Below are 27,781 nucleotides of genomic sequence, written 5' to 3' on the forward strand. Positions count from 1 at the left end.
ATCAAGAGCTGGTTCTTTGAAAAAAATAAACGAAATTGAAAAAACTAGACTCATCAATAAAAAGGAGAGATGACCCAAATAAATAAAATCAGAAATAAAAGAGGAGAAGTGACAACTGACATAATAGAAATACAAAGAATTATAAGAAAATGCTACAAACAATATGCCAACAAATTGGAAGAAATGGGCACATTCCTAGAAACACACAATCTTCTTTTGACTGAGTCAAAAAGAAACAGAAAATCTGAACATACTGATTACTATCAACAAAATAAAATCTTTAATAAAAAATTCCCCAAAAAACAAAAGTCCTGGATCCAATGGCTTCATAGATGAATTTTACCAAACATTCAAAAAAGAAGTAACATCTATCCTTTGCAAACTGTTCCAACAAATTCAAGAGGAGAGAAGGCTCCCAAACTCATTTTACAAGGCAAACATGACTTGAATTCCAAAACAAGACAAATACATTACAGAAAAAGAAAATTATAGACAAATTTCTCCTATAGACACAATTGCAAAAATCCACAACAAAATATTAGCAAGTCAAATTCAGCAAAACATTTAAAAAAAAATCATACACCAAGGAGGAGGAGAAAATTGCAGCCAAATAGGCAGACCTCCTCCAGGGCCAGACTGGAAATAAAATTGAATGAGGAACGAACACCTGGAATTACCAACTGAGGTCCAGCTGAGACTTATATAAAAGGACAGAAAACACCTGGAGACTTTCTCTATTGTTTCATTCATATCTCTAATTTTCCTCTTCTCTTCTCCTACTCAATCTTTTCTTTTTTCCTCTCTTTTTCTTTTCTCCTGCTTTCTCATCTTTTTTCCTTTTCTTATTTTGGGTCTCTCTGCTTTCCTATCTATTTTCCTTTTCAATTTTTTTTCTTTTCTTTTCTTCCTCCTTTATTTTAAACTGTTATCCTTCTCCTATTCCCCTAATTCTTTACTCTTCTTTATTTCAGATCTGCACCTACATATTTCCTTTTTTCTACCCCCCCCCTTTTTTTAAAAATATATTTTATTGATTTTTTACAGAGAGGAGGGGAGAGGAATAGAGAGTTAGAAACATCGATCAGAGAGAAACATCGATCAGCTGCCTCCTGCACGCCCCTTACTGGGGATGTGCCCACAACCAAGGTACAAGCCCTTGACCAGAATTGAACCTGGGACCCTTGGGTCCGCAGGCCAACGCTCTATCTGCTGAGTCAAACTGGTTAGGGCTACCCCCCCTTTTTATTGTTTTGTTTTTTTCTGTTTTTTTGTGTGTGTTTTGTTGTTAGTTTTGTTATTTTTCTCCTCATATTTTTTCTTTCTTTCTTTTCTTCTATCAGTTTTGCTCTATTTCCTCTTTCCGAATTCTCTCTTCTCCAGTGGTTGCTTTTATTGTTGCTGTAGGGATCTTGTGTGTGTGTTTTGTTTCTTTTATTTCGCATTTTGTGGTGTTGTATTTTGTTCTGTTCTGTCAGTACCTCCACAATAGCTTCCATGACATGGTTGGGGATGAGCCACACAGCCAGACTGAGAGGTGATTCCATCCATAAATGGGACAATGACATTCAAGACTCAACTATAACAGGGGGAACTAAATAACTCAAGCAAGGGGCTTTCCTAGAGCACCCAGCGCAGGTGATCTAAGAGACTGCACCATTGGGTCCCACAAAAAACCTACTACATAAGACCACTCCCCACAAAATCTGGGAGACATAGCAGTGTGATCCCATATATAGAAATGAATACAAAGGGACAGCAAAACTGGGGAGACGAGAAACAACCTCCAAATGAAAAAAATGAGGAATTGCTAGAAAAAGAACTAAATGAAATGGAGGCAAGCAATTTGTCAGATACAGAATTCAAAGTAATGGTGATAAGGGTGCTCAAACAATTCAGTGAGAACCACAAGCAACTTAATAAGAATTATAAGGGACTTACTGAGAACTACACCAACATAAAAAGAGAGGGTGAAATAATAAGAATTAATTGGAAATGAAAAAATGGCATAGCTGAAATAAAGAACACCCTAGATAGAGTGGTCGGCAAACTGCGGCTCGCGAGCCACGTGCGGCCCTTTGGCCCCTTGAGTGTGGCTCTTCCACAAAATACCGACTTCTGCGCATGGGCCATGAAGTTTCAATCGCACTGTATGTGCCCGTCCGTACATGGTATTTTGTGGAAGAGCCACACTCAAGGGGCCAAAGAGCCGCATGTGGCTCGGAAGCCATGGTTTGCCGACCACGACCCTAGAACAGTGGTTCTCAACCTTGGCTGCACATTAGAATCACCTGGGAATCTTTTTAAAATCCTGATTTCTGAGCTTCATCCTCCAGAAATTCCAGAAATTCTGTTTCTTTGTTATGGGGTGGGGCCACAACATTAGTAAATTCAGAGTAGCAAATGGAAAAAAAATTAAAAAGGAGGAAAAGAGTTTAAGGTAGCTTTGGGAGAACATGAGATGTAACAAAATTCAAATCATAGGGGTACCAGAAGTAGAAGAATCTCAAAAAGGAATAGAGAACCTGTTTGAAGAAATAACGGCAGAAAGTTTCCCTAACCTGGTGAATGAAAGAGTTACTCAAGTTCAGGAAACAGAGTCACAATCAGAGTGAACCACAAAAGACCCACACCCAGACACATAATAATTAAAATGACAAACATTAAAGAAAAGAAAGAATCTTAAAGGCTGCAAGAGAGAGAAAGAAATTTACCTAGTATTACTACTGCTCCCAGTAGACTGTCAGTGAATTTCTCAACAGAAACATATCAGGCCAGAAGAGAATGGCATGAAGTATACAAAGTAATGAAAACCAAGGGATTAAACTCAAGACTACTCTATCCAGCAAGGCTATCATTCAAAATTGTGAATCTAAAAAGATTCACAGACAAAAAAGGCTAAAAGAGTATATTACCACCAAACCAGCACTGCAAAAAAATGCTAAAGGGACTGTTATAAGAAGAAGAAATGGAGAGGAAGAGAAGAACACAGGCATAAAGAATAAGAATGGCAACAAATAAGTAACTATCAATAATAACTTTAAATGTAAATGGCTTAAATGCTCCAATCAAAAGACATGGGATAGCTGAATGGATGAGAAAACATGACCCATATATATGCTGTCTATGAGAGACCTACCTCAGAAAAAGGACTCACACACACTGAAAGTGAAGGGATGGGAAAAAATTTTCAAGGCAAATGGAAATATTAAAAAAGCTGGGGTAGCAATACTCATATCTGACAAATGAATGAAGGCCATCACAAGAGACAACAAAGGTCATTACATAATACTAAAGGGATCAATAAACAAGAGGATATACTCTGGTAAACTTATATGTACCCAGTACAGGGGCACCCAAATATATATAAAAAAACTTCTGGAGGATTTTAAGGGAGAGAGTGACAACAATAAAATCATTGTAGAGGACTTTAACACACCACTGACATCACTGGATAGAACTTCTATACAAAAAATCAACAAGGAAATAGCAATCCTAAATGACACACTAGATGAGATGGAACTAATTGACATCTTCGGAACATTTTGCCCCAAAGCTACAGAATAGACCTTCTTCTCAAGTGCACATGGAACATTTCAAAGATAGACAACATGTTAGGACACAAACTAAGTCTCTACAAGTTCAAGAAGATTAAAATCATATCAAGCATCTTCTCAGGTCACAATGGCAATCAACTACAATAAAAACACTCAAACAGCATTCAAACACATGAAGGCTAAATAGCATGTTATTAAACAATGAATACATTACCAAAGAGATCAAGGAAGAAATTTAAAAAGATTTCATGGGAACAAATGCAAATGAACACACAACAACCCAAATTCTATGGGAAACAGAAAAAGCAGTCCTGACAAAGGAAGTTCATAGCATTACAGACCTGCCTCAAAAAACAAGAAAAACTTCTAATAAAGTAACCCTACAACTTAAAGAATTAGAAAGTAAACAACAAGCAACGCTCAGAGTAAGCAGAAGGAAGGAAATAATAAAGATCAGAATGAGAATAAATGACACAGATAATAATAAAATACAAAAGATCATTAAAACCAAGAGATGGTTCTTAGAAAAGATAAACAAGATTGATGAACCTTTAGCGAGAGTCATCAAGAAACAACAAGAGAGGATGCAAATAAACAAAATCTGAAACAAAAGAGGTGAAGTAACAACTGACCTCCCAGAAAAACAAAGGATAGTTAAAAAATACTATGAACAACTATATTCCAACAAGTTGGACAACCTGGACAAAATGTACATATTCCTAGAAAAATATGATTTTCCAAATCTCAATTAGAAAGAATCAGCAAACCTGAATAGGTCAATAACCACTGATGAAATTGAAGCAATAATAATTTTAAAAAAAACCTCCCAGCAAACAAAAGCCCTGATTCGGATGGTTTCACAGATGAGTTTTACTAAACAGTTAAAGAACTAAAACCTATCCTCCTCAAACTATTCTAAAAATTCCAAGAGGAAGGAATCATTCCAAGCTCTCTTTATGACCAGCATTATCCTAATTCCAAAACCAGATAAAGACACTACAAAAAAAAAAAAAAAAGAGAGAGAGAGAATTACAGGCCAATATCTCTGATGAACATAGATGCTAAAATCCTCAATGGAATATTAGCAAATTGAATCCAGCAATACATTAAAAAGATCAGACACCATGATCAAGTGGGATTTATTTGAGGGATGCAAGGCTGGTACTATATTCACAGATCAATAAATGTGATACATCACATAAACAAATTGGAAGACAAAAATCACATGATCATATCAATTGATGCAGAAAAAGCATTTGACAAAATCCAAACCCTTTTTTTTTTTATAAAAACTTTCAGCAACTTGGGAATATAGGGATTATATATCAACATAATGAAGGCCATATATGACAAACCTACAGCCAATATCATACTCGATGGGAAAAAACTAAAACTATTTCCCCTAAGAACAGGAAGAAGACAAGAATGTTCACTTTCACCACTCTTATTCAACATAGTGCTGTAAGTCCTAGCCACAGCAATCAGACAAGAAGAAGAAATAAAAGGCATCCAAATTGGAAAGGAGGTAGTAAAGCTGTCATTATTTGCTGGTGACATGATATTGTACATAGAAAACCCGAAAGACTCCACCAAAAAACTACTAGATTTAATAAATGAATTTTGCAACATATCAGGATACAAATTTAATCCCCAGAAATCAATGGCATTTTTATACACCAACAATGAACTCTCAGAAAGAGAAACGAATAAAAAAAATCCCTTTTACCATTGCAAAAACAACAACAAAATAAGATACTTAAGAATAAATTTAACCAAGGAAGTAAAAGACCTATACTTAGAAAATTATAGGATATTGAAAGAAAGAGAGAAGATATAAATATGGATGGATATACCGTGTTCATGGATTGGTAGAGTGAACATCATTAAAATGTCCATACTACCCAACAAATCTATAGATTCAATGCAATCCATATTTAAATGCCAATGGCATATTTCACAGATCTAGAACAAACACTCCAAAAATTTATATGTGAGGAGATATAAGAGGGCTAGATAGTCAGGGATGGGACTATGTGAAGGGAAGAAAAATGGGTAAGTCCTATAATATCAGGCCGTGGCAGATGTGGACAGGAGGCAGCTTGCTGACTGTGCCATTCTAAGAAAAAATGCACAGAGAAAAACCAAGTAACCTAGAACTGAACCCAGTTGGCGGGATGCTGAGGCAATCCAGCTTGGCGGGAAGGAAGCACAACTGGGAAACGTGAGCTTTAAAATATATGAATGTTGCTAAAGCAGATTTCTTTGAAAGAACCAATCAGAAGACAGCAGGGCATATATCTGCCCCTACCAGTGGTTTTCAACCTTCCTAATGCCGCAACCATTTAATACAGTTCCTCATGTTGTGGTGACCCCCAACCATAAAATTATTTTCGTTGCTACTTCATAACTGTAATTTTGCTATTGTTATGAATCATAATGTAAATATCTGATATGCAGGATGTATTTTCAGGGGTCGCGACCCACAGGTTGAGAATCGCTGCGACAGAGAGCTTCCACAGCAACCCATTTGGGTTCCTCCCTGCTATCTCTCAACAAACTTTGCTTTCACTTACCTCTTTGTCTGTGAACTCATTCTTTGATTTTGCAAGACAACGAACTCAGAACTGAACCAAAAATTGGTATCATATGGAACCAAAAAAGACCCCAAATAGTCACAGCAATCTTGAGAAAGAAGAACAAAGTTGGAGGGATCACAATACCATATATCAAGTTATACTACAAAGTCACTGTAATTAAAACAGCCTGGTACTGACAAAAGAACAGGCATATAGATCAATGGAACAGAACAGAGATCCCAGAAATCGACCAAAGACAATTAATATTTGACAAAGGAAGCAAGAACAGTGGATATCAGGCAAGAATAATGGAGTAAAGACAGTCTCTTCAATAAATAGTGTTGGGAAAATTGGACATATACATGAAAAAAAAAGTGAAACTAGACCACCAACTTACAGCATACACAAGAATGAACTCAAAATAGATAAAAAAAACTTAAATGTAAATCGGGAAACCATACAAATCTTAGAAGAATGGCTATCATCACCAAATCAATAAATAACAAGTGTTTGCGAGGATGTGAAGAAAAGGGAATCCTCATACAGTGCTGGTGGGAATGCAGACTGGTGCAGCCACTGTGGAAAACAGTATAGTGTTTCCTTAAAAAATTAAAAATGGAACTCCCATTTGACCCAGTGATCCTAGTTCTAAGAATATATCTAGTAAACTGGGAACACCAATCAGAAAGAAAATATGTACCCCTATGTTCATAGCACCACAATTTACAATCGCTAAGATTTAGAAACAGCCCAAGTGCCCATCAGCAAATGAGTGGATAAAAAAGCTATGGTACATTTAAATAATGGAATACTACACAACTGTAAAAAAGAAGGAACTCTTACCATTTATAACAGCATGGATGGACCTGAAGAGTATTATGCTAAGCAAAACAAGCCAGTCATAAAAAGATAAGTATCACATGATGTCAGTCACATGTGGAATCTAATGAACAAAATAGATCCAGAGACACAGAATCATGGAACAGACACACTAATGAACTGCAGAGGGAAGGCAGGGGAATGGTGGGAAGGGGTGAAGAGATTAACAAGGGAACTTATATACATATATGCATAGCCCATGGGCACAGACAATAGTGTGGTGAAGGCCTGGGAGGGGCGGGTGTGGGGTGGAGGGGTCAATGGGAAATTGTAATACTTTCAACAATAAAGATACATTTAAAAACACACATACATACAAAAAAAGAAAGAAACAAAATAGAGTCTCCTAATCTCATATCTTCGGTGTTTGAAAGAGTAATAAAGGACTTACTTTTCTATACACTTAAAGATGGAACAGACATTGCCCAGAACCACAGGAAGACTGGCTGTGGGGAAATTCTGCAACTAGAAGGAAAGAGAACAGCATACGAGACTCAGAGGAGGCGCAGTGCGGAAAATATAAAGGTGCGGAGGTACGCACAGAGCGGGCTGGTAGCTGAGGGCGTGGTTGTCGTTTTCAATCGGGAGGGAGTCTCAGATTCCGAGCTCCAGTTCTGGGCGAGTCTCTAGGGACCCAGATTCAAACAGGAGAAGCAGGACTGTCTGGCATCGGTCGGAACGCGAGGGCAGCTTTCTCTCTGAGGTTTGCAGCGGTTGCTGGGACTCTGAGAGGCAGAGCCTCTAGGGACGGGACAGAGAGCAGCCATAACTGCTCCCTCCAACCACTCTGTTGATCCCGTGCCATCCACCTGCCCCGCCCAAGCCCTGCGCAGAGCCATTTGTCAGATAGCCTTAGGCAAAGGCTAGATTAGCCCCTCCCTAGAGGACAGAAATTTTCCCACTGCAGACACAGCTGATTCTCATAGCCAGTTGGCCTGGAGGTCAAATCCCCCTAGTATTAACTACAACAATAAAGGCTTAACTACAACAAGACTGCACACAAAGACCACTAGGGGGTGCACCAAGATAGCATAAAAAATGAGGAGACAAAGAAACAGGACAAAACTGTCAATGGAGGATATTGAGTTCAGAACCACACTTTTAAGGTCTCTCAAGAACTGTCTAGAAGCCGCCGATAAAGTTACTGAGATCCTCAACAGATCTAATGAGACCCTCGATGTTATGATAAAGAACCAACTAGAAATTAAGCATACATGGACTGAAATAACAAATATTATACAGACTTCCAACAGCAGACCAGAGGAGCGCAAGAATCAAGGCAAAGATTTGAAATGCGAGGAAGCAAAAAACACCCAACTGGAAAAGCAAAATGAAAAAAGAATCCGAAAATACGATGATAGTGTAAGGAGCCTGTGGGACAGCTTCAAGCGTACCAACATCAGAATTATAGGGGTGCCAGAAGAAGAGAGAGAGAGCAAGATATTGAAAACCTATTTGAAGAAATAATGACAGAAAACTTCCCCTACCTGGTGAAAGAAATAGACTTACAAGTCCAGGAAGCACAGAGAACCCCAAACAAAAGGAATCCAAAGAGGACCACACCAAGACACATCATCATTAAAATGCCAAGAGCAAAAGACAAAGAGAGAATCTTAAACGCAGCAAGAGAAAGAAAGTCAGTTACCTACAAGGGAATACCCATATGACTGTCATCTGACTCCTCAACAGAAACTTTGCAGGCCAGAAGGGAGTGGCAAGAAATATTCAAAGTGATGAATGCCAAGAACCTACAACCAAGATTACTTTATCCAGCAAAGCTATGATTCAGAATTGAAGGTCAGATAAAGAGCTTCACGGATAAGGAAAAGCTAAAGGAGTTCATCACCACCAAACCAGCATTATATGAAATGCTGAAAGGTATCCTTTAAGAAGAGGAAGAAGAAGAAAAAGGTAAAGATACTAATTATGAACAACAAATATGCATCTATCAACAAGTGAATCTAAGAATCACGTGAATAAATAATCTGATGAACAGAATGAATTGGTGATTATAATAGAATCAGGGACATAGAAAGGGAATGGACTGACTATTCTTGGGGGGGAAAGGGGTGTGGGGGGTGCGGGAAGAGACTGGACAAAAATTGTGCACCTAGGGATGAGGACAGTGGGGGGGTAAGTGCAGAGGGTGGGGTGGGAACTGGGTGGAGGGGAGCTATAGGGGGGAAAAAAGAGGAACAAATGTAATAATCTGAACAATAAATATTTCATAAAATAAAAAATAAAAAGTAAAAAAAAGAAAGAAACAAAATAGAGTCTCCTAATCTCATATCTTCAGTGTTTGAGAGAGTAATAAAGGACTTACTTTTCTACACAATTAAAAAAAATCACACATGATGATCAAGTGTGATTTATGCCTGGAATGCAAAGTTGGTTCAATATCCACAAATCTATTAACATACACATAAACAAAATGGCAAAAACCATATCATAATATCAATAGATGTAGAAAAAGCATTTGACAAAATCCAGCATCTGGAGGAAAAACAAGATGACGGCATAGGTAAACACCAGAGATTGCTGCCTCACACAACCACTTCAAAAATACAACTAAAAGACGGAACGGACATCACCCAGAACCACAGGAAGGCTGGCTGAGTGGAAATTCTACAACTAGAAGGAAAGAGAAAAGCATACCGAGACTCAGAGGAGGCGCAGTGAGGAAGTAAAATACTCAGGTACAGAGGTGGACAAGGAGCGGGCTGGCGGCTGAGGGCGAGGTTGTCGTTTTCAATCGGGAGGGAGTCTCAGGTTCTGGACTCCAGTTCCGGGCGAGTGTCTGGGGACCCAGAATCAAACGGGAGAAGCGGGACTTTCTGGCATCGGTCGGAACTCAAGGGCAGCTTTCTCTCGAAGGGTCTTGGAGCGATTGCCTAGACACTCAGAAGTGGGGCCTCTAAGAGCAGCCATAACTGCGCGCTCTGTCCCCCCTGTTGATCCCCTGGGGCCCACCCTGCCCAAGCCTTGCACGGAGGAATTTGCTGGATAGCCTCAGGCAGAGGCTAGATTAGCACCGCCCTAGAGATCCAGGACAGAAGTTCTTCCACTGCAGACACAGCTGATTCTCACAGCCAATTGGCCTGGAGGTCAAATCCCTCCCAGTATTACCTACAACAATCAAGGCTTAGCTACAACAAGACTGTGCACAAAGACCACAAGGGGGTGCACCAAGAGTGTCTACCTCAGGTAATTGGGACACTTGGCACAGAAAGCCACTCTATCAACACAGTGAAGGATAAAAAATGCCAAAACAAAGAAACAGGACACAAATGACAGAAATGGAGGAAAGCAGACTGCTGGATATAGAATTCAAAACCACACTTTTGAGGTCTTTCAAGAGTCTTCTAGAGACTGCTGATAAACTTAATGAGATGTACAAGAAATCTAATGAGACCCTCGATGTTGTGATAAAGGACAAACTAGAAATTAAGCATACACTGACTGAAATAACGAATATTATACAGACTCCCAAAAGCAGACCAGAGGAACCCAAGAATCAAGTCAAAGATTTGAAATGCGAAGAAGCAAAAAACACCCAACTAGAAAAGCAAAATGAAAAAAGAATCCGAAAATATGAAGATAGTGTAAGGAGCCTCTGGGACAGCTTCAAGCGTACCAACATCAGAATTATAGGGGTGCCAGAAGAAGAGAGAGAGCAAGATATTGAAAACCTATTTGAAGAAATAATGACAGAAAACTTCCCCTACCTGGTGAAAGAAATAGACTTACAAGTCCAGGAAGCACAGAAAACCCCAAACAAAAGGAATCCAAAGAGGACCACACCAAGACACATCATCATTAAAATACCAAGAGCAAAAGACAAAGAGAGAATCTTAAACGCAGCAAGAGAAAGAAAGTCAGTTACCTACAAGGGAGTACCCATATGACTGTCATCTGACTCCTCAACAGAAACTTTGCAGGCCAGAAGGGAGTGGCAAGAAATATTCAAAGTGATGAATACCAAGAACCTACAACCAAGACTACTTTATCCAGCAAAGCTATCATTCAGAATTGAAGGTCAGATAAAGAGCTTCACAGATAAGGAAAAGCTAAAGGAGTTCATCACCACCAAACCAGTATTATATGAAATGCTGAAAGGTATCCTTTAAGAAGAGGAAGAAGAAGAAAAAGGTAAAGATACTAATTATGAACAACAAATATGCATCTATCAACAAGTGAATCTAAGAATCACGTGAATAAATAATCTGATGAACAGAATGAACTGGTGATTATAATAGAATCAGGGACATAGAAAGGGAATGGACTGACTATTCTTGGGGGGGAAAGGGGTGTAGGGGATGCGGGAAGAGACTGGACAAAAATTGTGCACCTATGGATGAGGACAGTGGGTGGGGAGTGAGGGCGGAGGGTGGGGTGGGAACTGGGAGGAGGGGAGTTATGTGGGGGAAAAAGAGGACCAAATGTAATAATCTGAACAATAAAGATTTAATTAAAAAAAAATCTAGCATCCACTTATGATAAAAACTCCAAACTGATTGGCAATAAAGGGAACATACCTTAACATAATAAAGGCCATATATGAGAAACCCACAGGTAACATCATACTCAATGGGGAAAAGCTAAAAGTGTTATCCTTAAGTACAGGAACAAAACAAGATTGTCCAATTTCACCAGTTTTATTTAAGAATATTAGAAGTTCTAGCCAGAGCAATCAGACAAGAAAAAGAAATAAAACGCATCCAAATTGGAAAGTAAGAAGTAAAACTATCATTATTTGCAGACAGGGTGATACTACTGGTAGAGCACCCCAAAAATTCCACCAAAAAACTATTAAAAGTGATAAATGAATTCAGTAATGTAACAGGATACAAAATTAATATTCAGAAGTTAATTGCATTTTTATACACCAATAATAAACTATCAGAAAAAGAAATTAAGAAAACAATACCATTTACAATTTCATCAAAAATATAAAATACCTAGGAATAAATTTAACCAAGGAGGTAAAAGACCTGTCCTCAGAAAATTATAAGATATTTAAGAAAGCAACTGAAGAAGATACAAATAAGTGGAAGCTGTACTCATGGATAAAAACAATAAAAATCACTAAAATGTCCACACTACCCAAAGCAATGTATAAATTCAATGCAATCCCAATCAAAATACCAATCTACAACAAATAATCCTAAAATTTAGATGGAATCACAAAGGACCCTGAATAGGGCCATGATTCTCTCTCATCATTGATGTTTCTATCTCGCTCCCTCCCCCTTCCTCTCTGAAATCAATATATATGTATATTTTAAAATGTATAAAGAACTCATATAACTCAACACCAGAAAAATACACTATCCAAATAAAAAATGTATAGAGGATCTAAATAAGTATTTCTCCAAAGAGGACATACAAATGGCCAAAAGATATATGAAAAGATGTTCAACATCACTAATCAAGAGAGAAATGCAAATTAAAACCGCCATGAGAGATTACCTCACACTTGTCAGAATGACTATGATCAACAAATCCACAAACAGCACATATTGGTAAGGATGTGGAGAAGAGGGAACTCTGAAGCAAACTAAATTATTTGAAGGCAGATTGAAAGTAATTTGATGTATATTGAAAACTCTAAGACAATCACTAAAAAGCATTTTAAGGTATAAACAATTATAAACAATAAAACAATAGTGCAGTTTAAGTAAATCATTTTAAAAATTCAATTAATCCAAAAGAATACAGAAAAAAACAATTTTAACAAAAAAAAAATGATCAAATAAATATAAAACTAGCAAGATGTGGGCAAAGGACCTAAATAGACACTTTCTGAAAGAGGACATTCAGAAAGCCAAAAGACATATGAAAACATGCTCAAAGTCACTAATCATCAAAGAGATGCAAATCAAAACAACAATGAGGTACCATCTACACCTGTCAGAATGGCTATCATCAACAAATCAAGAAACTACAAGTGTTGGAGAGGATGCTGAGAAAAAGGACCCTTCACTGTTAGTGGGAATGCAGACTGGTGCAGCCACTGTGGAGAACAGTATGGACTTCCTCAAAAAACTAAAAATGGAACTGCCATTTGACCCAGTGATCCCACTTCTAGGAATATATCCCAAGAAAATAGAAACACCAATCAGAAAGGATATATGCACCCATATTTCATAGCAGCACAATTTATAATAGCTAAGATTTGGAAACAGCCTAAATGCCTATCAGCAGATGACTGGATTAGAAAATTGTGATACATCTACACAATGGAATACTACACTGCTTTAAAAAAAAAAAAAAAAGAAAAGAAATTCTTACCATTTGCAACAGCATGGATGGAACTGGAGAGCATTATGCTAAGTGAAGTAAGCCAATCAGTGAAAGATAAATACCACATGACCTCACTCATTTGTGGAATATAAATAACATTATAAACTGTTGAACAAAAATAGATAGAGGCAAAGAAGCATCGAACAGACTGTCAAATTACAGCGGGAAGGTAGGGGAGGGTGGAGGTGGGGGTAAGAGATCAACCGAAAGACTTCTATGCATGCATATAAGCACAACCAACAGATGCAAAACACTGGGGGGTGAGGACAAGTGCCGGGGGGAGGGAGGGTGGGGAGGCTGGGGGGAGGTCAATGGGGGGAAAAAAGGAGACTACTATTTGTAATACCTTAAACAATAAAATAAAGTTTAAAAAAAAAAAAAAGCTTCTGCACAGCAAAAAGAAACCATCAAGAAAACAACAAGAAAGCCCACTGCATGGGAGAACATATTTGCCAATGCTAACTCAGATAAAAATTTAATCTCCAAAATTTACAGGGAGCTCATACAACTTAACAAAAGGAAGATGAACAATCCAATCAAAAAATAGGTAAAGGACCTAAATAGACACTTTTCGAAAGAGGGCATACAGAAGGCCCAGAGACATATGAAAACATGCTCAAAGTCACTAATCACCTGAGAGATGCTAATCAAAACAACAATGAGGTACCATCTCACACCTGTCAGAATGACTATCATCAACAAATCAACAAATGACAAGTGCTGGTGAGGATGCAGAGAAAAAGGAACCCTCTTACACTGCTGGTGAGAATGCAGACTGATGCAGCCACTGTGGAAAACGGTATGGTGTTTCCTCCAAAAATAAAAAATGAAACTCCCATTTGACCCAGTAATCCCACTTCTAGGAATATATCCCAAGAAAACAGGAACACCAATCAGAAAGGATATATGCACCCCTATGTTCATAGCAGTACAATTTTCAATAGCTAAGATTTGGAAATAGCCTAAGTGCCCATCAGCAGATGAGTGGATCAGAAAATTGTGGTACATCTACACAATGGAATACTATGCTGCTGTAAAAAAGAAGGAATTCTTACCATTTGCAACAGCATGGATGGAACTGGAGAGCATTATGCTAAGCGAAATAAGCCAGTCAGGGAAAGATAAATATCACATGATTTCATTCATTTGTGGAATATAATGAACAACATAAACTGATAAACAAAAATAGATCCAGAGACAGAGAAGCATCAAACAGAGCTTCAAAATCTCAGAGGGAAGGTAGGGGAGGGTGGAAGTGGGGGTAAGAGATCAACCATAGGACTTTTATGCATGCATATAAGCATAACCAATGGACACAGACACTAGGGGGCTGAGGGCATGTGCTGCGGGGGTGGGAGCGGCTGGGGAGAGGTCAATGGGGAGAAAAGGAGACATATGTAAATACTTTAAAAAATAAAAAATTCAAGTTAAAAAAACAAAAAAGTTCAAATAAGTATAAAACTAGCAAGATGACAGATCTTAATCTAACCACTTAATAATTACACTAAATATAAATAATAAAAATATATCAATTAAAAGAGAGATTTTGAGATTGGGTTAAAAAAGTATGACCCAACTATATTTTATTTAAAAGAAACTTTAAATATAAATATATAAACAGCTTAAAAGTAAAAGGATGAAAGAAATTACACCTTGTGAACATTAATCAAAAGAAAACTGTATTGGTACACAACAGACACTTCTTCCAAGAAGACATACAAATGGCCAATAGATACATGAAAAAATGCTTGACTTCACAGCTATTAAGGAAATGCAAATCAAAACTACAATGAGATACCACCTCACACCTATGAGAATGGCTATTATCTACAAGACAACTAATAAGAAGTGTTGGAGAGGTTGTGGAGAAAAAGGAATTCTCCTCCAATATTGGTAGGAATGTAAACTGGTACAGCCACGATGGAAAACAGTATGGAGGCTCCCTAAAAAATTAAGAATAGAGTTACAATATGACCCAGCAATCCCTTTTCTGGGTATCTACCAAAAATTTTGAAAACATTTATTCTCAAAGACATATGCACCCCTATGTTCACTGCAAAATTATTCATAGTGGCCAAGACATGGAAATAACCAAAGTGCCCTTCGATAAATGATTTGATAAAGAAGCCTGGCCAGTGTTGCTCAGTGGTTGAGCATCGACCATGAACCAGGAGGTCACGACTGGATTCCCGGACAGGGCACATGCCCAAGCTGTGGGCTCCATCCCTGGTGGGGGTGTGCAGGAGGCAGCCAATCGGTGACTCTCTCTCATCATTGATATTTCTATCTCTATTTCTCCCTCTCTTTTCCTCTCTCTGAAATCAATAAAAACTTTTTTTTAAAGAAAAAGATGTGGTACCTATGTACAATGGAATTCTGCTCAGCCATAAAAAAAGATAAAATACTGCCATTTACAACAACATAGATGGACCTTGAGAATATCATGCTAAGTGAAATACTTCAGTCAGAAAAAAGATAAGAACCATCTGATTTCACTTTATGTGGAATATAAAATGGAAACTCATACTCATAGACAGACAACAGTATGATGGTTTCCTGAGGGAAGAACAGTGAGGGGATAGTAAAGGGTAAATGGGTCAAATATATGGTAACAAAAGATGATTTGACTTTGGGTGGATGGCACACAATGCAACATACAGGTGGTGCATTATAGAGTTATATACACTTGAAACCTATATAATCTTATTGACGAATGTCTCCCCAATAAATTTAATTTTAAAAAGATTTTAAGAAATAAAAAAACTGGAGCATCTATATTAACATCAGACGAGACTGGTAGATTGCAGAACAAGGAATATTATCTGTGATAAAGAAGGACATTACATAATGATAAAAGGGTGAACTCAGCAAAGAGCTTTAAGCTTTAACAATCCTGAATGGGGATATACTTAACATCAGAGCTTCAAAATACATAAAAAACACTCCCAGAACAGTTATTATTGACTGATAAATGCAAACTTCTCTTCCAAGCACATATGCAATCACTGCCAGGTAGAATAATTGAATAGTTCCCTATAAAAGATTATCCTAAGCTCCTTCTCTATCAGCACCCATCCAACCCCAAGACCCAACGGCTGTAGTGGTCGGCAAACTCATTAGTCAACAAAGCCAAATATCAACGGTACAACGATTGAAATTTCTTTTGAGAGCCAAATTTTTTAAACTTAAACTATATAGGTAGGTACATTGTTATTAACTCAATTAGGGTACTGCTAAGGCTTAGGAAGAGCCACACTCAAGGGGCCAAAGACCCGCATGTGGCTCGCGAGCTGCAGTTTGCCAACCACGGGCCTAGGGAACTAGTCATGCCAACAATGGGCTCCAAAGCATTCTCTGCATAAAGATCTCTCTTCATCCTTTATGAGCAAAGTCTCACAATACAGTCAAAGGAACACAAAGCACTACAAAAAAAAAAAAAAAAAGGAGAGTGTGTAAGACAGATACATTCTCAAATGAGCCAAGTGGCGCAATCTTTGGAATGAGTCATGGAATATGTGTTCTTTACAGCAATTAAAAGTCTCTTGGATTACACAAGAGTAGGAATATTACAAACCAGTATCCTGGACCAACATAAACTGAGGTGTGGTAATTATGTTCCATCCAGAGGTTCAATTGAACACAATATTGGTTCTGTGCCTCCCGAATCACACTACAGCTCCTCAAATGGCAGAACAGGGAGCCAGCTTTGGCCTCAAGCTTCAAAGCTGTTCAGACACTAAGCCCCCAGCACTTCCATAGCTTTGGGAAGATGATATTAAAGTCTCTCGAGTTAAAGTATTGTGATTTATTTTTGAAAAATCTACTGGTAATTCCACTACTGTGAAATCTAAATTGAAAATTAAGTCAATGTATAGTTTATCCTTCTCTTGTGCTCACATTTAAGACCACTAAAGATAAATATAACAAAAGCTAAGTCCTTATGCTATTCTTTTTAAACTCTTCTATACTTTACATAAATATGACTTATTTAAATACATAAAGTCATTTTCAAACTAAAAATTTCATTAGTGGGGGCCAGGAAAAAACAAAGTTTTGATAAAAGCATGAATCTTACTGTCAAAATTCTCATTTTGAAATGTCTTTTTCCCTTGAAACGAAAAATCATGGCTTGGAGGATAATCAACAATTAAAAAATAAATATTTAAGCTAAGTTTTATGCCTTTTTATTTATAAATCAAATTACTCAAATATGAAATAGGAAATCACTCAAATAAAGCAATTAACAAATTTAATCAGGCAAATTTTTAAAAATGCCTTAAGTAACTCTGCCTATTCCCTGCAGATTTCTGCTAATAACTTTGAGGAAAACACTTGGAAAAATGGAAACTCATTAGATAACTGTAGTTCATGTTTTAGAAATAAAAAGCAAGATTACCAATATTCCAAAAATCTTACTTCATAAATGAAAGGCTGTTGTGTTTTGTCCGTACATGTGTTCACACTACATAACAAACCTGTTCGGCCAGGACAAATGTCTTTCTGGCCGCTCTAGAGAATATTAATTCTAAATGAGAAAAATTTGTCTGGAATAGGGAAAGGGAGATTTGTTTCCACCCCGAACACTCTCTGAAGTAATACAGCCTCTGAAATACTCACACCTGCAAGACATTTTGCTCAAGAGACTAAGGTAACTAAACAAAGAATGCTTATAGACAAATGAGTAGCTAAGAGTACCAGCAGGAGCAAAGGTACCTGGATAAGAAGTTCAGAACTTCCATGCACAGACCTTCCATGCAGAATCACTCATACTGAATCAATTGTGCTTATGCCTGGGCCAACTGACTCCAAAGTGAGTTACATGTCTTTAAGAGTGCTGAACAGCACAAGATGAATCAGCAAAGTAAAAAGTATCAGAACTATTTTTTCAATTTAAGAGCTTTATACTGTAAAATACATGAATTAACAGGTGATTATATAAGAAGCAGTATGTATAGTGGAAAAGGGAAGTCTCAAGCTAGTCTAACCACAAGTGGTGGTTAAGCCACTTAGCCACCATTGATGTTAGGCAAATTATTTAACCTTTCTGTGCCTCCATTTCTTCACCTCTAAAATTGACAACATAATAAACCTAACTCATAGGGTTATATGAATTAAATGGGTTAACATTCATAAAGCACTTAGGACAGCAATCACTATATCAATGTGAGTTTTTTTAATGCTAGATGGTCACAAACACTATGTCAGATATCGTAAAGGAATCCCGAAGGAAGAGTAGGAGTTCTACTAGGTGAAAGGGTTTACTGGTTCATTCATTTTCAGAGAATTATAGAGTATTAAAGCATGCAACAGTCTGCTCATATGAAATTTTTAAATTATATTTTCTAATTTTAGGTAAACTATCTCACAAGGTGGACAAGTGGCTTAAGAAGATTCTGGCAAAGAAGTAAAAATAATACTATTATTGCAAGCACCTGAAAATAAGAACAAAATGACAGAGATAATTACTTGTATTCTTGGTTAAAAGCTATTGTTCAGTCATTATGAAGGAAAAGCAATACCATCTAATCAGAGACACAAGATGGCCAAAAATTTTAAATTATCAAGAAACTGTTAACTATACATTATTTTTATTAGCCCCTCCCCCCAAAATACTATGTAAATATGAATTTATACCCTTTTTCATTAATTCTAACTTTGCCCTAAATATATTTTGTGCCTTGAGATACAGGGCCCATACTCCCTGGCAGAAAACTTTGAGGCAGATGTGTTCAGAATTTAGAACTTCTCAATTTAGATTTTTGTAAGTTACTATAGTGCCTGTGCCATATATTACTAACACTCCCCTAGCAGGATCTGGGGCAGCATCTCATAATCACACATATTAATCGTTCTGCAGAGAAAAATAAAAACTTTCACACTAAGTAGGATAAATGAAGATAATAAATCATTTTTGGCAACATCTATTATATATTTGCTTTAAATTGTTATTTACATAGTATCTTAAGGTCCTAAGACATATTTGCACAAAGAGACATACATATAAAATACATTATTATTCCATTTTCAAAAGGAACAAATAAGAAATTCAGTAGAGTCAGTGGCTCACATAAGTCACCATAAGTTCAACGGGGTCCCTGAATAATGCCATTATTCAAAAAAGACAGTCTTGCCATGGCCTGTGTGGTTAAGTGGTTAGAGTGTCAGCCCATGTATGGAAGAGTCACAGGTTCAATTCCCAGTCAAGGGCACATACTTGGGTTGCAGGTTCAATCCCTGGCCCTGCTCAGGGCACATGTGGGAGGCAACCAATCAATGTATCTCTCTCACATTTAGGTCTTTCTCTTTCTTTCCCTCCCTCCTCTGTTCCCACCCTCCCTTCTTTCTACTCTCTCTAAAAATCAATAGAAAAAATATTCTCCAGAGTCATAGCCACAGTGATCAGACAGGAATAAAAATAAATAAAAGGCATCCAAATTGGAAAGGAGGAAGTAAAACTGTCATTATTCACAGATGACATGATATTGTACATAGACAACCCTAAAGACTCCACCAAAAAACTACTAGATTTAATAAATGAATTTGGCAATGAAGCAGGATACAAAATTAACACCCAGAAATTGATGGCATTTTTATACACCAACTAGAGGCCCAGTGCAAGAATTCGTGCATGGGTGGGGTCTCTCGGGGTGGCCTGCGGCGATCAGGCCCCAGTTGGTGCCCCCAGCCTCACAGCCCCACAGCCCCGCCACCCTCTCACCTGCTCCACCATCCTGCTGGTGGGGCAATAGGCGGGGCAATTGGGACCCCACTCACACCCATCATGTCCTGGTGCCACCTGCTCACCTGCTCCACCATCCCACCATGGTCCCGCTCTCATCGGGGCCCATCGGGGCTGGCAGCGCCTCCACTGCTGCCTGCTGCCAACACCATGTCGCTGACGCCCGCCATGTTCCGTGCTGTCTCCTAGTGGTCAGCGCACATCATAGCAAGCGGTCAAACTCCCAGTCGAACAATTTGCATATTAGACTTTTATTATATAGGATAATGAACTCTCAGAAAGAAAAACTTTTTAAAAATCACATTTACCATTGCAACAAAAAAATTAAGATACTTAGGAATAAACTTAACCAAGCGAGAAAAAGACCTGTATTAGGAAAACTACAGGAAGTTAAAAAAGAGATAGAAGAAGATATAAACAAATGGCTGAATATACCGTGTTCATGGATTGGTAGAATTAAAATGGCCATACTACCCAAAGCAATTATAGATTCAATGAAATCCCTATTAAAATGTCAATGGCATATTTCACAGAGCTAGAACAAATACTCCAAAAATTTATATGAAACCAAAAAAGACCCCAAATAGTTGCAGCAATCTTCAGAAAAAAGAATAAAGAGGGAGGGATCACAATACCAGATATCAAGTTATACTATAAAGCCACTATAATCAAAATAGCCTGGTACTGGCACAGGAACAGGCATATAGATCAATGGAACAGAACAAAGACTCCGGAAATCGACCCAAGCCATTATGCTCAATTAATATTTGAATATTTGACAAAGGAGGCAAGAGCATATAATGGAGTAAAGACAGTCTCTTCAATAAATGGTGTTGGGAAAACTGGACAGATACATGCAAAACAATGAAACTAGACCACCAATGTACAGCATACACAAGAATGCACTCTAAATGAATAAAAGACTTAAATATAAGTCATGAAACCATAAAAATCTTAGAAGAAACCATAGGCAGCAAAATCTCAGATATCTTTCACAGCACTATGTTTGCCAATATATCTCCTAGGGCCGTGGTCGGCAAACTGCAGCCCGCAAACCACATGCGGCTCTTTGACCCCTTGAGTGTGGCTCTTCCTAAGCCTTAGGAGTACCCTAATTAAGTTAATAACAATGTACCTACCTATACAGTTTAAGTTTAAAAAATTTGGCTCTCAAAAGAAATTTCAATTGTTGTACTGTTGATATTTGGCTCTGTTGACTAATAAGTTTGCCGACCACTGTCCTAGGGCAAAGAAAACTAAGGAGAAAATAAACAAATGGGACTACATCAAAATAAAAAAATTCTGCACAGCAAAAGAAACCATCAAACAAAATAACAAGGGAGTCCACTGTAGGGAGAACATATTTGCCAATGATACATCTGATAAGGGGTTAATTTCCAAAATATATAAGGAACTCATACAACTTAACAAAAGGAAGACAAACAATCCAATTAAAAATGGACAAAAGACCTAAATAGACACTTTTCCAAGGTGGACATACAGATGGCCAAGAGAGCCCCGTTTGGCTCGGTAGATAGAGAGTTGGCCTGTGGACTGAAGGGTCCCAGGTTCGATTCTGGCCAAGAGCACATGACCAGGTTGTGGGCTTGATCCCCAGTGGGGTGTGTGCAGGAGGCAGCTAATCATTGATTCTGTCATCACTGATGTTTCTATCTCTCTCTCCTTCTCCCTGCCTCTCTGAAATCAATAAAAATGTTTAAAAAATAAAAGTAAAAAAGAGATATATGAAAAAATGCTCAAAGTCACTAATCATCAGGGAGATACAAATTAAAATGACAATGAGGTATCACCTCACATGTGTCAGAATAGCTACTATCAGCAAATCAACAAATGACAAGTGCTGGCGAGGATATGGAGAAAAGGGAGCCCTGGTACACTGCTGGTGGGAATGCAGACTGGTGCAGCCACTATGGAAACAATATGGTGTTTCCTTAAAAAATTAAAAATGTAACTGCCTTTTAACCCAGTGATCCCACGTCTAGGAATATATCCTAAGAAACCTGAAACACCAATCAGAAAGAATATATGCACCCCTATGTTCATAGCAGCACTACTTACAATAGCTAAGATCTGGAAACAGCCCAAGTGCTCATCAATAGATAAGTGGAAAACAAAGCTGTGGTACATTTGTACCATGGAATACTATGCAGCAGTGAAAAAGAAGACTCTCTTACCTTTTGAGTCAGCATGGAGGGACCTAGAGAGTATTATGCTAAGGGAAATAAGCCAGTCAGAGAAAGACAAGTATCACATGATCTCACTCATATGTGGAATCTAAGTAACAAAATAAACTGATGAACAGAGAATCCAGAGACATAGAAGCATAGAACAGAATGCGGAATGTCAGAGGAAGCCAGGGGAGGGTGGATGGGTGGGAGGTAATCAACCAAAGACCTTGTATGTACATATGCATAACTCATGGACAAGGACAATTAGGTGGTGAAAGCCTGGGGCAGGACAATTAGGGGGTTAATGGGAGGGGAGGGCACATATGTAATACTTTCAACAATAAAAATTTAAAAAATAAATTTTAAAAAAAGGGAAAAATATCCTTGAATTAGGATCAACAAAAACAACAAAAAAGGCAGTCTTTACTGTTGAGAGCTGTCAATTGAAATGGAAAATTATTATAAGAGAACTTGATTCAATCATATAATTTTATACTAAAAACATGGGAAGACATGGAGCTTCCTATCACTAGCATAAGTTTCACTGATCAGCCAGAGTCAGAGCCACTGTTGGGGTCTCCGGGATCATTTTGCCCCTCCAGGTACTGCTTCCAGTTGTATCTGGTGGCTACTGCCCCACAGGGGAGCCCCTGACCACCCTCAGTGTGGATGCTAAGAGAACCACTTCCTATTCTGCCTCTTCCCAGTGTCTGCCCCTCACCGCCCCCCCGCCCCCCCCCCCACACACACACACCTTGCTGTGGGGGAAAGCCCAGTCTTTAGACATTGCGTGGAACAATCTGGGGGAAACTCAGCAGCTGGGAGAACCAACCAGGTAGACTTCCAATGCGTTTCATCAAATGACCCAAATGTCTTTACTCCCCTTGGTTTGTTTCCATTAAATTCAGTCAATTAGAATTTTTTTTCTCTTAACAAGTAACTTCTGAAAAGGCAAGCATATCTTGAGTTATTTTTAATGAGTTTAACACAATTGTTTTCCTACTAATGTGAGACTAGCCACATCTGAGTTCAATTTTTATTTTAAGAAACATGTATTAAGCACCTGTTACTGTGCCAGACATACTAAGTGAGCCAAATAAAGATCATAAATAGCTTCATAGCAGCACAGGTTGGCTTTTGCCACCAAATGAGCGTCCCTAATTGGGAGGGGGCAGGGGGAGCACATCAGGGGAAGAAAGACCTTGAACAAGCAATAACAGAAATGATAATGCCATGAGAAACATCCCAAGAATGGTGTGCCAGCTTATAGCATGGCAGTTTAACTAGTCTGGGTTGAGAAGGAGTAACCCAACTGGAGACTTGGGGGATGGGTTAATTTTAATCAGGTTAAGGTGGGGTGAGGTTGTCCCAGGCTCCAGCCCAGAGTGACTGTAGGGTGGGCAGTGTGGCCATGGAGGAGCCTGTCAAGCCCAGTGACTGACAGATTTTAAGCAGGGAAATGCAGTGACCTGCATTTTAAACAACCCCTCTGGCTACAGTGAGAGAATGAAGTGGATGGGGGGAACCATTTTGAAATCTGTTACAGGAATGCAGATAAGGGATGATGGAGGCTTAAACCAACTGGTGTCAGTGAAACTAGGGAGACTCAGAGATTCAGACATTCAGAAGTTCTTTGAGGAGGCAACATCTACCGGACACAGTGAATTATTTTAGGAAGGTGAAGAGAAAGACTCCTGGGTTTTCGCGTTGAACAAGGGATGGATGGTAGAGTCCTGTACTGAGGAGCAGTGTTGGGGGGTAGGATGATGAGTCTAAATCCAGGTATGTTGCTTTTGAGGTGCCTCAGGGACATCTGAGGGGTGACAGCTATTCACAAACACCTGAATGTAGGGGAGAGATGACAATCTGGAGTCACCAGCATCAGGATAGTAACCACCTACCATGTGTGAAGAGTAAGAAATGCAGACACTCTACTACAAGAAGTAGAAGTCTGACACTTAAGGGATGAGATGAGGTGGTGGAAGCCGCAGGCAAAGGAGACCATGAAGGACAGCCAGAAAACAGGAGGTAAAAAGCAAGTGTAACATCACAGACTCAAGGTCAATGCTGATACAAACTAAAAAACATCTAGGGATTTTGGGACCCAGAAGTCATCCACAGGCTACTTTAATGAGAGCATTAGGGTAGGATGATGGGTTTGGAGTGGGTTGAAAAGTGAATGTGCAGTGAGAAAATGAACCCCAAAGTATGGACTATAAAAGGAAGAAGAGATTAAGAGTGTGATTTCTTGCCCAGCCAGTGTGGCTCAGAGGTTGAGCATCAACCTATGAACTAGGAGGTCACGGACCATGATTCAATTCCTGGTGAGGGCACATGCCGGGGTTGTGGGCTCAGTCCCCAGTGGAGGGTTTGCAGGAGGCAGCCAATCAATGATTCTCATCACTGATGTTTCTATCTCTCTCCCTATCTCTCTGAAATCAATATATATACAAAGAGTGTGATTTCTGAGAAAGAACCAGATGATGAGGGGTGATTTTGTTTTGTTTTTAGATAAGAGAGTTAAGTATATTTTGGATCACTTCTCATAATGGCACTAATAAATGTTAGCATTATTACATCACTAGAGACCAAGTACATGAATTCGTGCACGGGTGGAGTCCGGCCGGCCCACCCCAATCGGGGCCAATCAGGCCAGGCCAGCTGGGGGGAGGGGCCCTTCCCCCTGATCAAACTCCTGTTGAACTCCTGGTCGAGGGGACAATTTGCATATTACCCTTTTATTATATAGGAGGTATGGTAAGTCCATGACAGGTGTGATCAGAGTTCAAAGCTAAATCCCAAGTTGTATTTAGTAACTTGCTGGTGTGCTCAGCTGAGCATGTCTTTTTCCTCTTAAGTCTTTCATTATAAGAATGAAACCCCTTTAGTGAACTTTCAAAGCAAGATTTCTAAAAACTTTAGAAATTTAGATAAATATATTTCAAAGCTGATGGGAATAACCAGTAAAGAAGGGACAGTTGGAGGCAGAGGAGAGAGAAGGGATAATGATTAACAGAAGGTTCCTAAAATGGGCAGAGAGGCAGGGCTCCACAGTGGAGGGGAGGGTTGACTTTGCACAGGAGAATGACACTTCTCCCCAGTGAAAGTAGGATGTGGAGAGGATAGAGCTGATAGCCTCACAGAGATTTTGGTGGGAGGGTGAGGGAGCTCGCACCTCAGGCTTCCAGCTGCTTGGTATGGTAGGCAAAGTCAGCTCTGAGAGTTAACTAGGGGAAGAGGTGAGGTTTGAGGGAAGCGAGGAGAGGAGGTCGAAAGAGCAGTTGTGGAGAACAGAAGCAGAACCCACCATGGTGCCTTGCTGGGTACAGCTGAGGGTGTATGCATGATCCCCCATACTGGCCTGGTGCTATCTTTTTGTGCAGCTTCAGTGCAATGGGTAGCCTGCAGTTAGCTGGATCCATGCAGTGCTGGGCTGTGGCCTAGCAGGTGCATCAGAAGGACAACAAGGTAGAGTTGAGGATGTGGGTAGGAGAGTGATTGATGAGATGGGCAATGTAATCTGGGCTGCATAGAGAGGTAAATGCAAGCAGGGAAGTGGCCAGTGGGTGGAATGACAGTCAAAAGAAAGGGGCTTCCTCTAAGGAGAGGAAGTGGGTGGACCCGGATGAAGACACACTTGGAGTTACAAAGATGATTGGATAGAGGTTTGGCTGTCGAGGGACATGCAGCTCTGTGGGGATGACGACAGAGCCACATGTAAGTGAACCAGACAATCTGTCAGGTTAACCCTCTTGCCAAGACCAGGCTTGCACCCAGGAAAAGGGAAAGAAATGTAAAGAGGGGCATGAGGCATGGATGGGATTGTAATAGCCCTTCTTTGTGATTAGGTAGGGCTTATGCAAATAATTCAGAATTTGAAGCTTTTAGAAATCTTGTTTAGAAAGTTCACTAAAGAGGCTTCATTCTTATAATGAAGGGCTTAAGAGGAAAAAGACATGCTCAGGTGAGCAAGCTAGCAAGTTACTAAATACAGCTTGGGATTTAGCTTTGAACTCTGATCACACCTGTCATGGACTTGCCATATGATGTAATAATGCTAATGTTTATTAGTGCCATTATGAGGAGTGATCCATAAAAATGACAATATAGTTCACAGTAAATTAAGTTCCCCTAAATTCAAAATAGTAACTTTGACTGCATAAAGGCATTAATTTGATTTTCAAAAATTTAAATCTCAATACCAACCTATATTTCTCTGAATTAGCATGCACTCCTTCTCCTTTGTGGAAAACTGGCTTCTGCTTGAAATGCCCAAGTCAAAGCAGTATTTATTCCTCCCCATGTCGAACAAAGTGCAATTAAAAACTGTTCTCCTCTGTCCCAAAGTCAGTCTGTTTTCAGCCAGGCGGATGGTCTTTTCCCCAGGACGTCTGGGGGCCTCCTTGAAGACAGCAATCACTCCTTGGACGAAGATGCATGGTGGGGGCAGCACCATCACCTCCACCCGGGATGCACATGTGAGTTCTGGCACCATCACCAATTTGTATCCAAATTTCTGGGCCAGGTCAATCGGTCCTATGGAGGTAATGACTGAGTCTCGGCCAAACAACTTCAGCACCACGGTGACATAGGCTTCTGGCCCCACAGGTGCACAGCCAAACTCAACCCACTGACCTTGAGAGAGTTCTGTCCTCTTGCTGGTTTTTATCTCCAGTGGTTGTTCCTGACTTGTTCTTGCCTCAGGAAGACTGTTGGTGAAGATGACATCCACCAAGATGTCGGGCTTGTCCACAGGGAACAGGCATAGTGGTTGATTGGTGAAAAGGCCCACCTGGAAGGTGCCTTCTGCTGCTCTGGATGTCCTATTCAGATCAACCTGAAAGATGGGCCATTCCACCTTCAGAAAGGCACTTTTCTCCCACCAGGGAACTGGAGTGCTGCTGTCTGTCACTCCCTGAGTCATTGTGAACCAGTAGTCGCCAGCCTCCTTGAAGTAGAAGCATTCAAACTCGAGTGTCCCCTGGGACTGGTTGGTCAGGAGGTATTTGGTGGTCACAGTCTGATTGGTGTTAGCCTCCAGCAACAGCACAGATACATTCCTCAGGGTCCCATTAGCACCATCAAAATACTGGAAATCCACAGACACTGTGGTGTTGCTTAGTGCTACATGTCCTGGCTCTCCCAAGAGGAGATAATCAGCTTCTCCAAGAACTGAAATGAAATGGTCAGAATGGGTTTTACAAAGGCATGGTTAAGCAGCACTATGGGAGACATCAAAGAAAAAAATCACTATAGACACAAGAGAAGTTTGAACTGAGCCAAGAATGATATAAAATGATGCTGAGTGCTGATTCAGGGAGGTGGGCACTATACTGTTTCAATTTTAAAATGGATCTGTTCCTTTATCTTCCTTTTCTATGGTTATGTTTAAAATAAACAGTAATACTCTGAATTCATAACATTCAACAGTATAATGTGTCTGCAATGAAAATCTATAAAGAAAGAGTAACAATTTATAGGTTCAAGATAAAAATCTAATACCTCACTTTTCTCATTTTAATCATATTCTGGTGTTCAGGT

General features: G+C 39.2%; 1 protein-coding gene across 7 annotated transcripts in view; it reads right to left on the bottom strand.

Moving 5' to 3' along the window:
- The window catches only part of THSD1 (thrombospondin type 1 domain containing 1), a 56,310-nt gene that overhangs the window by 16,199 nt on the left and 12,330 nt on the right, over positions 1-27,781 (bottom strand). For all 7 annotated transcript variants that reach the window (XM_059684516.1, XM_059684514.1, XM_059684515.1 and 4 more), the window contains one exon: positions 26,447-27,412. In XM_059684516.1, the coding sequence (XP_059540499.1) occupies positions 26,447-27,412 (966 nt within the window). The remainder of the gene's footprint in view (positions 1-26,446; positions 27,413-27,781) is intronic.

Source organism: Myotis daubentonii, chromosome 2, assembly GCF_963259705.1.
Source record: "Myotis daubentonii chromosome 2, mMyoDau2.1, whole genome shotgun sequence".
Taxonomy (NCBI): Eukaryota; Metazoa; Chordata; class Mammalia; order Chiroptera; family Vespertilionidae; genus Myotis; species Myotis daubentonii.